General features: G+C 37.7%; 1 protein-coding gene across 1 annotated transcript in view; it reads left to right on the top strand.

The window, feature by feature from the left end:
- The window catches only part of Slf2 (SMC5/6 complex localization factor 2), a 47,835-nt gene that overhangs the window by 14,207 nt on the left and 17,741 nt on the right, over positions 1-15,887 (top strand). Inside the window, exons 7-12 of the mRNA XM_090346066.1 lie at positions 738-860; positions 1,178-1,345; positions 2,205-2,307; positions 9,530-9,605; positions 11,455-11,596; positions 15,708-15,813. Coding sequence (XP_090202192.1) covers positions 738-860; positions 1,178-1,345; positions 2,205-2,307; positions 9,530-9,605; positions 11,455-11,596; positions 15,708-15,813 — 718 coding nt within the window. The remainder of the gene's footprint in view (positions 1-737; positions 861-1,177; positions 1,346-2,204; positions 2,308-9,529; positions 9,606-11,454; positions 11,597-15,707; positions 15,814-15,887) is intronic.

The raw sequence follows: 15,887 nt of genomic DNA, 5'->3' as shown, positions 1-15,887 counted from the left end.
TTCTGTAGCTCAAGTGGTAGAGCTTTAGCCTTGAGAAAGCCCAAGGACAGTGCTCAGGCCCTGAGTTTAAGCCAGAACTGGCAAAAAAAAAAAAAAAATAGGGAAATTGCCTCGTAAAAAAAAACAGTATAATGTTTTGTTAATTCATGGGATCTGGAACATAAAATTTGAATGGCTTTTTAAAAATTTGAACATTGCTGATAGGTGCTGGTGGCTCATGCCCATATTGCTAGCTACACAGGAAGCTGACATCTGAGGATTGTGATTTGGAGTCAGCATCTTATCTCCAGTTAACCAGCAAAATAGCTCAACTAAAGCTCAAGTGGTACAACAATAGCTAAGTGAGGGTGTGAGGAGTTAAATTCAAGCACTAGTACGTGCATGGATATGTGTGCGCATGCAAGCACACACAGTGAATAATCAAATTAGTGTTATTATTTGTGCTGTTTTTCTGCTCTGAATGATTTGGACAGGTTATTCTTAAAGTCCTGGTCATAAAGAAATACTTAAATCTTGCATGTAGTGGTATACTATTCTAATACTATACTGGTAGCTAGATAAAAGCCTGTTACACAGAATAGACTTTCTGTGTTTTGGTAAACATAATGTATTCAGATACATGATTAGACCGATAGTATAACAGATTTGTGATAAATAGGATACTTGGTGTTGCTTTTAATATCTACTAAAGTTTTGTTTTTAAGAATAAACTCTTACGACATTCTTTCAATTCTCAGGCTAGATGAACTACAGAAGCAACTACAAGAAGATATAAGGCAGGGTCGGGGCATTAAATCTCCAATCAGATTTGGTGATCAAGACAGTACAGATGATGAGGATGGCCTCTTGGAAGAACATAGGTACATCAGTTTTCATATGTGCTTATGTGTGCAAATATATGCATAATGTATTTAAAACCATGTAAGGTTTTCAATTTTGTAGTCTTGTTTTGTAAAATAATTAAGCCATTGATGGCAGTTTTAATAGTGAGTAATATACCTGGGATTTGTTGAGAAGAAAATAGTAGGGCCAAGTTACATCTTTTCTCCTGGTTATTGTTTCTTTTTATACTGATAGCAAACTTCGACAATTAGGAGAATGTCAAGATTTTCTTGCACCCATCTTTTGAATACAAAAAAAATATGCAAGTTAACTAATGACTTTTTCTGTATTTCAGGGAATTTCTAAAGAAATTTTCAGTTACAATTGATGCGATTCCTGATCATCATCCTGGTGAAGAAATATTTAATTTCCTAAATTCTGGAAAAATTTTCAATCAGTATACCTTGGATTTAAGGGACTCTGGTTTTATTGGACAAAGTGCTGTAGAAAAGCTTATTCTCAAGTAAGTAAAAAATAAACATTTTGCCTTTTACTAGATGGAAAATAACTCTAAAAAAAGCTCAGACCAAGGACCGGAAGTTTGGCCTAGTGGTAGAGTACTTGCCTAGCATGCATGAAGACCCGGGTTCAATTCCTCAGTACCACATACGTAGAAAAGAGCCGGAAGTGGTGCTGAGGCTCAAGTGGTAGAGTTGAAAAAGTCCAAGGACAGTGCTCAGGCCCTGAGTTCAAGCCCCAGGACTGGCCAAAAAAAAAAAAAAAGAAAGAAAAGAAAAAAGAAATTAATCTGAAATATTCTAGCTTGTATTATGACCTATATCATTTCATGTGTGTGTGTGTTGTGTGTCTTTGTAGGTCTTTTTTGGTATTGGGGATTGAACACAGAAACAGGATGTTGTACTTGCTAGACAAGCATTTTGCCACTGAGCTACATCCCAGCCCCATTTCTTAATCCTTATATTGCTGTTAGTTTTTTGTGTATTCTTTTTTTATGCCAGAACTGGGGGTTGAACTCGGCCTGGGCACTACTTAACTTTTTTAGTCAAGGCTTGATCCATAGCTCCACTTTTGGCTTTTTGGTGGTTCATTGGAGATAAGAATCTTATGTATGGATTTTCTTGGCCCTACTCTTAAAATTTCAATCCTTGGATCTCAGCCTCTTGAGTAACTGGAACAAGCATGAGCCGCCAGCACCTGGCTTCTTTGTGTATTCTTAGTTCCATGAAATGCTTTTCCTACTCATCTTGGAGGAGAGTCTACCTTCATGAATTGAGAATAATTATGTCAGATGTGGTGGTGGTGGTAGAAGTGTCTTACCATGAGAATAATAGTCATAATTGATTTTACTTTTTTTCTTTCAGATCAGGAAAAACAGATCAAATTTTTTTGACAACACAGGGGTTTCTTACCTCAGCTTACCATTATGTCCAGTGTCCTATACCTGTGTTAAAGTGGCTGTTTCGGGTAAGAGAAATGTTTGGCGGATTATTCTGCTGTATTTTCCTAATCCAAACCAAGCTTCTAAGTATAATTTTTTTGTATTACTGGAGAAAAGTATTATATCAACCAGTTATTTCGTTGGATTTGAATGACACCAGAAAAAGATTTTTAAAAAATGATAATGCAAATCTTGTGCAGAATAGGTGGCCGTATTTTACATATTTAGATAGTTTATCACTCTGGTAAATAACTGTTGGTATGTTTTAGAGTGATTTAATTTTTTCATGTACCTATGTTCATTTTTTATGATTTTCAACTATATTAATATTAACTAAGAATATTCTTGTATGTAATTTGTGCAAATCTATTTCACCTACTTATATGTACCCTCAAATCCATGTAAATTAATTATATTTTGTTGTATAAATAGCAGCTTATAAATATCAATAGTTTCCATTTTAAACAGAATGTAGATGTTCCTCTAGACAGGAGTACAAATATATTGCTTTTGACATTTGTATCATCAATGTAGGATTCAATATAGTATATGTTATAGCAGGGTACAAGGCTCATGCCTATAATTCCAGTTAGTGAGATCCCATTTCAACCATTGCTAAACAAGCATACATGTTTGTCATCCTAGCTTTATGGGAAGTGTAAATAGAAAGATTGTAATCTAAGCTGGCCTGGGCATAAACATGAGATCCTATCCCCAAAATAACTAAAACAAAAAGTACAGTATATGTTGGCAAAGCTGAGAGGCTATGGGGAGGTGTTTTTACACAGTAGGTTCTTTACTGAGTAGTAGTGTAATGATACCCAGTTAGAGTGAAATTCTCTGTCTCCTCTGCACAGGAGAGATTATGCATGTTGCTAGGCATAGTGGCTCACACCTATAATTCTTGCTACTCAGGAGGCTGAGATCTGAGGATTGAGATTCAAAGCCGGCCTGGGCACTAAAGACCTTGAGATTCTTATCTCCAATTAATCACTAGAAAATGGGAAGTGGGGCTGTGGCTACAGGGATAGGGCAGTAGCCTTGAGCTGAAGAGCTAAGGGACAGTGCCCAGACCCAGAGTTGCCTCAAGTCCCATGACCCACCAATAAAAGAGATTATGTCAAGTGTTTTACTTAGTTACTGAATATTATACTTTAATAAAAGTCCTAAATATATAAAAATATGCCCAGCACTGGTGGCTCACACCTGCAACCCTGCTCAGGAGGCTGAAATCTCAAGATTTCATTTAAAGCCTATGAGGCAGAAAAGTGAAATTTTTTTTTTTTTTTTTTGCTAGTCTGGCCCTTGAACTCAGGGCTTGGGCAATGTCCTTGGACATTTTGCTCAAGGCCAGCGCTCTGCCACTTGAGCTGTTTCTGTCATCATGGACTTTAGGATAGTGTTTCAAGGAATCTCATTTGTTCATTTTTTTTCCATACAGTTAACATTTTTGAGTGCCAACTGTGCCAGCCACTAGACAGAACATCAGTGAAAAAAATCAATCTCTTCTTAGAAGGCCCACATTCTAGGATATAGACAAATTGTGTGTGTGTGTGTGTGTGTGTGTGTGTGTGTGTGTGTGTGTGTGTGTGTATGTAAAGGGTATAAATGTATGTGTTAATGGTTAAGTGTTATAGAAAATTAAAGTAGGCTAAGGTATATACATAGTAGAAGAGGAAGGAAAAAAGTGTGCTTTTTTATTATTATTAAGTAATTTATGAAGGCAGTTCTGTTAATGTATGATCTGGATTAAAGGACTAGTTTGACAGTTAACACTATTGAAGAATTATCGTTTACCCTTCAGTAAATAGACATATGCTCTAGGAAAGATCTGCCTTACTAGGATTTTTAGTGAGACTTTTCACCCATCTGAAGAAATTAATAAAGTGAGTCATTGTGTTTTTTTGTGACAGAGAAGCATTTTAGGTAAAGAGAATACAAGTAGCAGAAAGAGTACAGAGAAGGGGGCTGGGAGTTTGGCCTAGTGGTACAGTGCTTGCCTACCATGCATGAAGACCCGGGTTCAATTCCTCAGTACCTCATACACATAGAAAAAACGTGAAGTGGTGTGGTGGCTCAATATAGTAAAGCTCTAGCCTTGAGAAAGCCCAAAGACAGTGCTCAGGACCAGAATTCAAGCCCCAGTACTGACTGAAAAAAAGTACAGACAAGAAGCATTTGCTTTCAGTAATTAGGAGTTTGCTACTTGCACTCAGTAATCCTTTTCTTTTCTCGGTAATGGGGCTTGAACTCTGGGCCTGGGCACTGCCCCTGAGCTCTTCAGCTCAACGTTAGTGCTCTAAAACTTTGAGCCACCCACACCACTTCTGGTTTTCTGGTCATTAATTGGAGATAAGAGTCTCATGGACTTTTGTGCTTGGGCTGGCTTCGAAGTGAAATCCTCAGATCTCAGCCTCCTCAGTAGCTAAGGATTACAGGCGTGAATCATCCCCACCTGCCAGTAATTCTTTCTTTTTAGCGGGCCTAATTAAACAAAAAGTTACATGCACCCACTCCAGGATTTTAATCTTGTGATACTAATTGTATTTTCTATAGCTTCCCAAAGTAGTAAACCTCATTTCAATTCTAATAACAGTTATAGCTCTTAGCCTTCTTCCCCACCCCTTTACCATCCTTATCATTTTTCTCTGACCATCAATTCAACAAGTGTCCATGTCTGAAGCCTCTTATTAAGGGGGTATGTTCTAGATAAATTCTGTCTTACCAACTGTTCCCAGTGACACTTTTTAGCTCATCTATCTTATCTACTTATATCTATTTATTGGAATTCAAAACTTTATTTGCTTTCATGTCAAGGCTTATTATACCAAAGCTAATTATGTGTCTTTTTCTTAAATTTGCAGGTAAAATTTTGCATTTATCTATATTTTCATCTTGTTAAATGCGGGGCCTATAATTATAGCTTTTAAAATCATAATTATGACAATGTAAACATCTTTGAACAGATTTTTATTCTCTCCATATTCTTTGAAAACTAGAATTAATCATTTTTCAGCACTGTATATGACATTGTATCACTTTTCCTTTTCAATTCCACCTTACAGTGGAGAGATTTTACCAACTTCTAAGTGCTTTAGGGAAATTGTACTCAAATTCATATTACTGTTTTAATCCTAACCACTATTTTTATTTTTAAGTTTTGTTAAACTGTAATAAAATAAACGGGCATTGTGCATTCTGGAGGCTGAGGTAAGAGGATCATGAATTAAGTGAAGCCACTGGGGTTACATGGCAAGACCATATCTAAAAGAAAAAGTATGAGCTCAGGGCCCGAGCACTGTCCTTGGACTTTCTCAAGGTTAGAGCTCTACTACTTGAGCCTCAGCACCACTTCCAGCTCTTTTCCATGTATGTGGTACCAAGGAATTGAACCCAGGTCTTCATGCATGCTAGGTATGCACTCTACCACTACGCCAAACTCCTGGCAGAAAAAGTATAAAAATATTTGTAGCCGGGCTCAGCGGCTCAGGCCTGTAATCCTAGCTACTCAGGAAACTTAGATTGAGGTTCAAAGCCAGCTCGGGCACAAAAGTCAGTGAGACTCTTATCTCCAATTAACACCAGAAAACTGGAAGTGGCTCAAGGGGATAGGCCAGTAGCCTTGGGACAATGCCCAGGCCCAGAGTTCCAGTCCCATGACTACCACCAACAAAAATTATATATATATATATATATATGTATGTGTATATATATATATATATATATATATATGAACTGTACAGATGTAGTGAACTTGAAAGAGTCTACTACTTAAAAATAAATTTGTTAACAGGTGCTGGTGGCTTGCGCCTATAATCTTAGCTGTTCAACAGGCCAAGATTTGACAATCGTATTCCAAAACCAGTCCAGGCAGGAAAGTCTGTAAGACTCTTTTATCTCCAATATACCATCCCCAAAAAAGCTGGAAGTAGAGCTCTAGTTCATGTGGTTGAGTGCTAGCCTTGAGGAAAATAAGCTCAGGGACTGTACCCAGGCCCTGAGTTCAAGCCTAGGACTGACACAAAATAAAATAATAAGGGAAATTGTCTTAATGTGAAAAAGTCAAGTAATAGAAAACTCATTTAAATTTTTTTCCAGAGCAGGCTGAATTTACCCCAACCCAAATTTCGAGGAACAGTTCACAGTTTGATGTGTTTTTCTGGTTTGTTTTGCATTAAATAAAAAAAATTACCATGTAGCTTCCTGTGACTGATGGCAAAAACCTGTAGTCCTAGCTGTTCAGAAGGCTAAGATCTAAGGGTCACGGTTAAGAGCCAGCCCAGGCAGACCAATCCACAACTTATCTCAAATTAACCAACAAAAAGTAACAAAGTCATAGCTCAAGTGATGAACAAGAAACTGTTGAGTATTTTCATTTCATTGTCCTTTTATCCTTTGTAATGACTTTATAGTATTCTTTTCTTTGGCTATACCATGATTTATTTAAGGAGTGAAGAGCCTTCGTGGACTGTATAAGGCCCTCGAAGTTATTTGGTATGATGGGACAGACTCGTATGCTTCTTGTCAGCTGCCCAAAACCCATCTGCCTCTATTGATAATTTTGTATGGCCCAGGTATGATGTTATAAATATCTACATAGCCCTTGGCAGAAAAATGGTTCCCACTCCTGGAACCAGCCTCAACTGATGGACATTAAATTGTATACATTTCTTTGTATATTTTTATAATTACCTGAATTTGTTGTGTTGTTTATGCTATAATCTACAAAATCTCTATTTATTTATCTATTTGCCAGTCCTGGGGCTTGAACTCAGGGCCTGAGCACCGTCCTTGGACTTTCTCAAGGCTAGAGCTCCACCATTTGAGCTACAGCACCACTTCTAGATTTTTCTATATGTATGTAGTACCGAGGAATTGAACCAGGGTCTTCATGCATGCTAGGCAAGCACTCTACCACTAGGCAAAACTCTCGGCCCCCTAAAACCTCATTTTTAGATAAGACAATTATCTAAACCTTGTCCTGTGTGCAACAGGTCTATGAGTAGTGCTACCTCCTACTGGAAAAGCTTAACATAGTTGTTGCAAAGACACCTTTTCACATGTTTTTTGCTTGTTTTTTGTACTACTACTAGGGCTCGAACTCACAACCTATGTGCTGTCCCTTAGCTTTTTCTCAAGGTTGGAGCTCTTCCACTTGAGTCAGAGCTCTACTTCCAGCTTTTAGGTGGTTAATTGGAGATAAGAGTCTCATAGACAGTGCTGGCTTTTTAATCTTGATCCTCAGATCTCTGATCTCCTGAGTAGCTAGGATTGCACACATAAGCCAAGCTTCATGGGTTTGTTTTTGAAATTATAAATGTCCTGTACCTTGAGAACGAAGTTTAGATTATTCTTTCTACATTTTAGACTTGAATTTATTATATCCATAAGCTATGTGTCCTAAGAAAAGCAAAAGAAATTGAAATACAATACAACTTTAAAAAAATTACTTTCAATAACACTATATTTACTATATTACTTTATTATATTTTAGTGGGGATACTAGAGATCAAACCCAGAGCCTTCACGCTAAGAAATAATCTGCCACTAAGCTATACTCCCATAATAAAAATATTTGAAATTTTTATTTATTATATTTAGCAGCAAGGTCATGCAATATATAGCCCAGTGAGGCTGGCCTTGAGCTTAAGGCTCTCCTGTCTCAGCCTTCTGAATGCTAGAATAACATGTGCAGGGCTGGGAATATGGCTTAATGGTAGAACGCTTGCCTAGCATGCATGAAACCCTGGGTTCAGTTCCTCAGTACCACATTAAAAAAAAGGCTGGAAGTAGTGCTGTGGCTCAAGTGGTAGAATACTAGCCTTGAGAAAGCCCAAAGACAGTGCCCAGGCCCTGAGTTCAAGCCCCAGGACTGGCCAAAAAAAAAAAATTGTCTTCTAAAGTTACATTATTTACCTCTGCACCTAAATTTCTGTTAAAGGGCCAACTAGGTCAAAGCACAATTGCAAATACAATGATTGTGCATAAACATTACTAAATTACTTTTAAATTCTTACCAAGTTTACTCACTCAAGACATAGGACTACTTGCCTCTTTTCTAATACTTTGGCGAACATATCAGTATTCTTGGTCTTTATCAATTTTGAAATCAACTAATAATGCCACTGTTTTTCATACATGCTTTCATTGCTAATGATACTGAGCATTTTTTCAAAAGTACACTGGAGGGCTAGAATCATGGCTCCCAGTAGTAGAGTACCAGCTGAGCAACCAGGCCGAGAAAACAAAGGCTCTAAGTTCAAACCCCAGTGCCACTCCCCCCAAAACAATTTTAAAATAAAATCTTTAGCCAAGCATCAGTAGCTGACACTTATATTCTAGCTACTCAGGAGGCTGAGATCCAGAGGATTGCATTTTGAAGCCAATCCAGACAGAAAAGTCGTCAAGACTCCTATGTCCAAAAAAAAGACAGCAGAAAACCAATTTGGAGACATGGCTCAAGTGATAGAGTACCAGCCAAGCAAGTAAGCTAAGTAAGCATGAGGCCCTGAGTTCAAACCCTGGTGCTATCCAAACAACAACAACAAAGTGCATTGGTAAGCTGGGCACCCCTGTAGTCCTACCTACTTGGAAGGCTGAGCATCACTTGAGCCCAGGAGTGTGAGCCTGGTCGACATGGTAAAACACTGCCTTAAAAAATTTTAATTAAAAAGCATTGGGGTATTAATCTATTTGCATATTTTCAAATACTTTTCCCAATTCATGGTTTAATTTTTACCTAGTGTGATCAGTATAACACCTTTTTTATTTGTTTGTTTCATCCATATGCCCTAGAAAGACATTTTTAATGGTTTCAAATATTTCTCTAATTATAAATGAAAGCTGAAAAACAAAACAACAAGCAGCATGTTAGAATAAGGAAGGAATTCTGACTTCAAATCAGAACTTTTCACTTTCTCCATGTGTCAGATGTGTCACATTGGGCCAGGTATTTAATTTCTTTGAGTCTAATTTGCTCATATGTGTCACAAGAACTACTTCAGGATTATTTTTAAGTGTTAAAGTGTAATATAATACCTTATTTTTCCTTTTTTTGAGACAGGGCATTGTAATGTTCCCTACAGTGGCCTTGAGTTCTCAATCCTCCTGCCTCAGCCTTCCAAAGTATTTGGTTACAGGCATACGCTACCCTGCCAGGCTTAAAACATCTTTATATGTACCTAGCAAATAGTAAACACCATCCTTTCTTGCTTACTGCTTACATTGTTACTTATTTACTTTTGACAGATGATGTCAGTTCATACAGACTGTATTATATCAGTGCAGATTTTAAGTACATTAATGGAAATAACAATTAGAAATGGTAAGTATTTAAACTGACAGTAGATTGTAAGTATGTATTATTGGTTATTACATGTCTTATTTAATATTCTTAAGTGTAGAAGACATTATTTTTAATCAAGTATCTTTAAACATGAAATGTAATATGCTACTCAGAATTGAGTATGTAGGGCCTGGGACTGTGGCTTAGTGGTAGATTGCATGGCCAGCATGAATACCACATAAACAGAAAAAGCCAGAAGTGGCGCTGTGGTAGAGCTCTAGCCTTGAGCACAGAGAAGCTCAAGGACAGAGCCCAGTCTCTGACTGAGTTCAAGACCCAGGACTAGCAAGAGAAAAAAAAGAGTATCTACATTTCTCCATTTCTCCAGCTGCAGTAAAGAAAAGGGTATAAGATCTTGCAAGTGGCAACCCTTCTCTAATATTTACCAAATCATGGCTGACTTTGTATCTTAAATTGAAATAGTTGGCAGTTTATTCATGTATTAGTTTAGCTAACTCGTTCAGTTGGCTTGAGTGAGCAACAGTATTTGACAGTGCACGAAAGTAAAAAGCTGCTTTCTCATCTTTGAGAGCTCTTATAGTCACAATTTTTTTTTTTTTTTTTTGCCAGTCCTGGGCTTGAGCTCAGGGCCTGAGCAATGTCCTTGGACTTTCTCAAGGCTAGAGCTCTACCACTTGAGCCTCAGCACCACTTCCGGCTTTTTTCTATGTATGTGGTACCAAGGAGTCGAACCTGGGTCTTCATGCATGTTAGGCAAGCACTTTAACCACTAGGCCGAACTCCCGGCCCAATATAGTCACAATTTTTAAGAAAGCATTGTGATATACCTTAAGACTATAAAGTTACTGAAAATGATAAAATATTCCTGTGTTAACTACAGTTGGGATTTATGTCATTGTGGTTGTTTCAAAATGTATTACTTCTTTCTGTTTACATTCTTTTGTCTGTCATCACTTTTTTCTTTATGTATCTTATTTTTTTCATGAACTATATTTTTTTTACTTTTTTATTAAAGAATTTATTAACATTGATTTTTACATCATATTTCAAATGACATGTTTAGCAAACAAGTATTCAAGAAGGAAATCTCTATGTACAATCACTGGCACTTAGTTTTTAGAGCATAATCAAAATTAGGCTAAGGGTTTGTATATCATAGATACATATTAATCTATGTAATAAAACTATATCTATAGAGTCATAGGTTTTATGTCTATGTAGTTGTGTTTATATTTCCAATACCATGTCCATAGCATTGGGTACGCAAATATTGAGTCCTCCTCTTGTACTGTTTGGATCTAATAGCCACATATTAAGGATACCATGCACCTTTTGTTCCTTTGATCTTGACTTGTCTCATTCAACATGATTTGCTCTAGGTCATGAACTATATTTTTAATGTTATTAGCAGTTCTGTAGAATCATTGTAATAGTAACAAGGCTGGGCATGATAATATATGCTTGTTATCCCAGCATTTGGAAGGCCAGAAGCAGGACAATCTCAAGTTCACAGCTCTTTTGGGCCCTGTTCTTAAAAAAAAAAAAAAATCAATGTAGTAATGTTTTTTTTTGTTTTTTTTGTTTTTTTGTTTTTACCAGTCCTGGGCCATGAATTCAGGGCCTGAGCACTGTCCTTGGACTTTCTCAAGGCTAGAGCTCTACCACTTGAGCCACAGCACCACTTCTGGCTTTTTTTCTGTGTATGTGGTACCAAGGAATTGAATCCGGGTCCTTGTGCATGCTAGGCAAGCACTCTACCACTAGGCTAAACTCCAGGCCCCAATGTAGTAATGTTTTACATGCAGACTATTAATTTGTAAATGAGTTTGTAAACCAGTGAAATAAAGGATTTTCTTCTTTTAATCAGATACTTTCAGTGACTCACCAATATGGCCCTGGATCCCATCCTTGTCTGACATAGCAGCTGTCTTTTTCAACATGGGGATTGACTTTAGATCTTTATTTCCTCTGGAGAATCTTCAGCCAGACTTTAATGAAGACAGCCTAGTGTAAGTTCCCTTTTCATTGTTAACATCAAAACTTATCATTTTAAACAGCTTACATAAGAGTAAATATTAGGGGCTGGGAGTTAGGCCTAGTGGTAGCGTGCTTGCCTAGCATGCATGAAGACCCAGGTTCGATCCTTGGTACCCCACATACATAGCAAAAAGCCAGAAGTGGTGCTGAGGCTCAAGTGGTAGAGTGCTAGCCTTGAGAAAGTCCAAGGACAGTACTCAAGCCCTGAGCTCAAGCCTAGGACTGGCAAAAAAAAAAAAAAAAAAAAAAAAAGAGTAAATATTAATTTAATGAATTCTGTATTCATTCAGTGTTGTTTTTTAAATCAAAGTTGGGGTCAATTTTAAGTCTGCATTAACCTAAAAGCTATTGATATATTTAGCAGGAAAATAAGAGATCGTCCCATAAAAAGGTTTTTTGTTTGTTTTTAAAGTAAGAGGCCTTGTTGTTATTTAACATTGTTTTGCAAATGCTGGTCAAAGTTTTGCAAATATTAGTCAAAAAATTAGACAAGAGAAAAAAGTGAGCTATAAAAATTGGAAACTGAACCACCAGAAAACTGAAAGTGGTGTTATGGCTCAAAGTGGTAGAACATCACTCAGGCCCTGAGTTCTAGTCCCACGACTGATAAAAAAGAAAAAAAGGAAAAAAACGGAGCCTAGCATGGTGGCTCATGCCTGTAATCCTAGCTACTCAGGAGGCTGAGATCTGAGGATCTCAGTTCAAAGCCAGTCTGGGCACTAAAGATCTTCAGACTCTTAGCTCCAGTTAACCTCTAAAAATCCTAAAATGGCACTGTGGCTCCAGGGGTAGAGCGGTAGCCTTGAGCAAGAGTTCAGAGACAGCATCCAGGCCCAGAGTTCAGTCCTCGTGAAGGACCAAAGGAAAAAAAAAAAACCTAAGAAGTAGTACCTGTTATGAGGGCACATATCTGTAGTGGCTTCTGACAGCAGCAAGTACCTATGGCTTTTTCTAATGTAAGGTATTTTCTCTACCTCTTGTTTGTTTGTTGTTTTTTGTTTGTTTTTGTTTTTGCCAGTCCAGGGGCTTAAACTCAGGGCCTGAGCACCGTCCCTATTGGGCTTTCTCAAGGCTAGTACTCTACCACTTGAGCCACAGCACCACTTCTGCCTTTTTCTGTATATGTGATACCAAGGAATCATGCATGCTCGGCAAGCCCTCTTACCACTAGGCCAAACTCCTAGCCTGAGGGCACATACCTGACTGTATACAGAGTCAAAGAAGAGTTTCTAGATGGCGGTCAGCCTGGACTTCATAGTGAGACTTTAGTCTAGAAAAGCCAAGGGTAGAACATGCCTATCTATAATCCCAGCTCCTCAGGAGAGAATAGCGTTTCCAGGCCAGGCCATCAAAAAGCAAGAACTCATTTCATAATCTGTAATCCCAGCTACTTCTTAGGCATGGGTAGAAGGATTACCATCTAGGGCTAGCCCCGGGCAAAGAGCACAAGATCTTATTTGGAAAATAAGAAAAGCAGAAAAGGAGTAGGTGTGACTTAAGTGGTATGTATGACCCTGAATTCTATCTGCAGCACCAATAAGTTAATAAATAAATAAGTAAAATAATAGAATCTAGCCATGAATTTAAGTTTTTATTCATTATAGATACCATGTGTGATAGTGGAAATAAATATGGCATAAAAAATTGCTAACACTAGTGGTTAAATAGATCCCTACCTTCTATGTGGTCCTTAAGTTACAACTCTTTAATCATAGGTTGGCTATGCTGACCTTCTGTGGTCACCTCATTATCAAGAACTGAGGTATGATCGAAGTTGATTTACAATGAGTAACAGAAGAGGTTCCTCTAAGAGTTTCAGGAAGTCAGGTACTGTTGCCTCATGCCTGTAACCCTAGCTATTCTGGAGGCTGAGACCTGAGGATCAGTGTTCAGTGTCACCCCAAGGCAGACAAATCTTTACAACTCGTATCTCCAAATATCCAACAAAAGTCTAAAACTGGAGTTGTGGCTCAAGTAGTAAAGCATCGTCAACCACAAGCAAAAAAGCCAAACAAGTGTGTGAAGCTATGAGTTTAAGCCTCAGTACCAGTACCAGGTAGAAAAGAGCTTCTGAGAAGAAAGATAAACTTGTTTTTTATATTACAAGGGGTAGCATATTCACATTTATTTATATATAAAATACTCTCAGAAGAAAGAGCTAACACTAGTGGCTAATTGTGGGAAGAGAAAATGTGTAGGAAGCTAGATGAGAGTGCAGGCACCTCTTTGCTGCATATACCTTCAGACCTTTGCTGTTGTATTTTAACCTAACAATGTAAATATACCATTTTGTCAGAATGCTAACAAAGCTAGCTGCCTCTCCCTATCTCTTAGCCTTTACTGTTAACTTTTTCCATAGCTCTTAACTAACAGCTGGAACTCAAACTAGAATGCTTAGAATTATTTCTTCATATTGTTTATATTTCTTTGTATTGTTGTGGAAGTTTTGTTTCGTTTTTGCCATGCTGGGGACTGGAATGTAGATGATGGGTGCTGTCCCTGAAGATTTTTTTTTTTTTCAAGGATAGTGTTCTCCCACTTGAACCACAGCTGTACTTCTTTTTGGAGAGTCTCACAGACTTTACTGCCCAGTCTGGTTTTGGACCAAGAGCTCAAGATTTCAGCCTTCTGAATTGCTAGGATTGCAAGTGTATGACAGTGGCACCCAGCTTGATTTGGAAGGTTTTATAGGTCACTCATGAGGCCTTTAGCAGTTGAGTTCTTTGTCATCAAAGATGCTTCCTCCATATCTTCTTGACACCAAGAGCATTGAAGATAATACCTTATGAAACAAAACTAGTTTAAAGGAAAGATAATGCATAGAAATAGAAATCAATTATATTGATTGCTTCTATTTGGAGGTAGCAAATTGACTTGGATCTGGTATGAAAGGACTTTTTTTGAGGGGGCGGGGCAGGACAGGAGTTTGGCCTAGTGCTTGCCTAGCATACATGAAGACCTGGGTTCAATTCCATGGTACCACATACATAGAAAAAGCCAGAAGTCGTGCTGTGGTTTAAGTGGTAGAGCACTAGCCTTGAGAAAGCCCAATGGGGACAGTGCTCAGGCCCTGAGTTCAAGCTCCAAGACTGGCAATAAATAAATAAATAAATAAATAAATAAATAAATAAATAAATAAATAGGCTGGGAGTAAATAAATAAATAAATAGGCTGGGAGTTTGGCCTAGTGGTAGAGTGCTTGCCTAGCATTTACGAAGACCTGGGTTCTATTCCTTAGTACCATATACATAGAAAAAAACCAAAAGTGGTACTTTGGCTCAAGTGGTAGAGCTCTAGCCTTGAGAAAACTCAAAGACAGTGCTCATGCCCTGAGCCCAAGCCCAGGAGTGGCAAATAAATAAATAAATAAATAAATAAAGGCTTGGGGTTGATAGAAATGTTCTATTTTGGATGATAGTTACATTATTATACGCTTACCAAAATTTTTAAATGAGTATACAATCCATTTATTGTATGTAAAATTGTCAATGGAACATAGTTTTTAAAAAGTAAGTGTTTTATAGAATTGTAACCCTTTGAACAACAAAATTGATGATGATGATGAGTGATTGTTAAGGTAGACATAGTGGTGTGAACCTGTTATACCAGCTTATGCCAGAGACTAAGGCAGTACTGCAAATTTTAGTCCAGCCTGGACAATATGAGTTCCCATCTAAAGAAAGAGAAAGGAAGTGGTGCTGTGGCTCAAATGATAGAGCAGTAGCCTTAAGCTAAAGAGCTTAGGGACAGCACCCAGGTCCCAGAGTTCAAGTCTCATGACCAGGAAAAAAAAAAAAAAAAAAAAAGTAGTTGTTCAAGGGTTTCTTGTAGTAACTTTTTTTTTTTTTTTTTTTTTGCCAGTCCTGGGCTTGAGCTCAGGGCCTGAGCACTGTCCTTGGACTTTCTCAAGGCTAGAGCCCTACCACTTGAGCCTCAGCACCACTTCCAGTTTTTTTCCTGTGTATGTGGTACTGAGGAATTGAACCCAGGTCTTCGTGCATGCTAGGCAAGCACTCTACCACTAGGCCAAACTCCCGGCCCCTCTTAAAGTAATTTTATATTGCTTTATTCATTTCTTAATAGTTCTGAACTATTGACAACATTGGGAGAAAAAGGAAGTAAAGAAGATTCATCATTTAAGCCAATATTTTCAACTCTTCCTGAAACCAACATTTTAAATGTAGTTAAGGTAGGAAAAAGTTATTTTTTAATGTCTTTAGCAGAGAAATAGAACCATTTTAGTTTTGTAGTTAATTTTTTTAA

This window comes from Megascapheus bottae, chromosome 15 (assembly GCF_031878675.1).
Source record: "Megascapheus bottae isolate mThoBot1 chromosome 15, mThoBot2.hap1, whole genome shotgun sequence".
NCBI classification, from domain to species: domain Eukaryota; kingdom Metazoa; phylum Chordata; class Mammalia; order Rodentia; family Geomyidae; genus Megascapheus; species Megascapheus bottae.
Note: the sequence above shows the minus strand (reverse complement) of the source record. Positions and strands in the feature narration are given on the sequence as shown.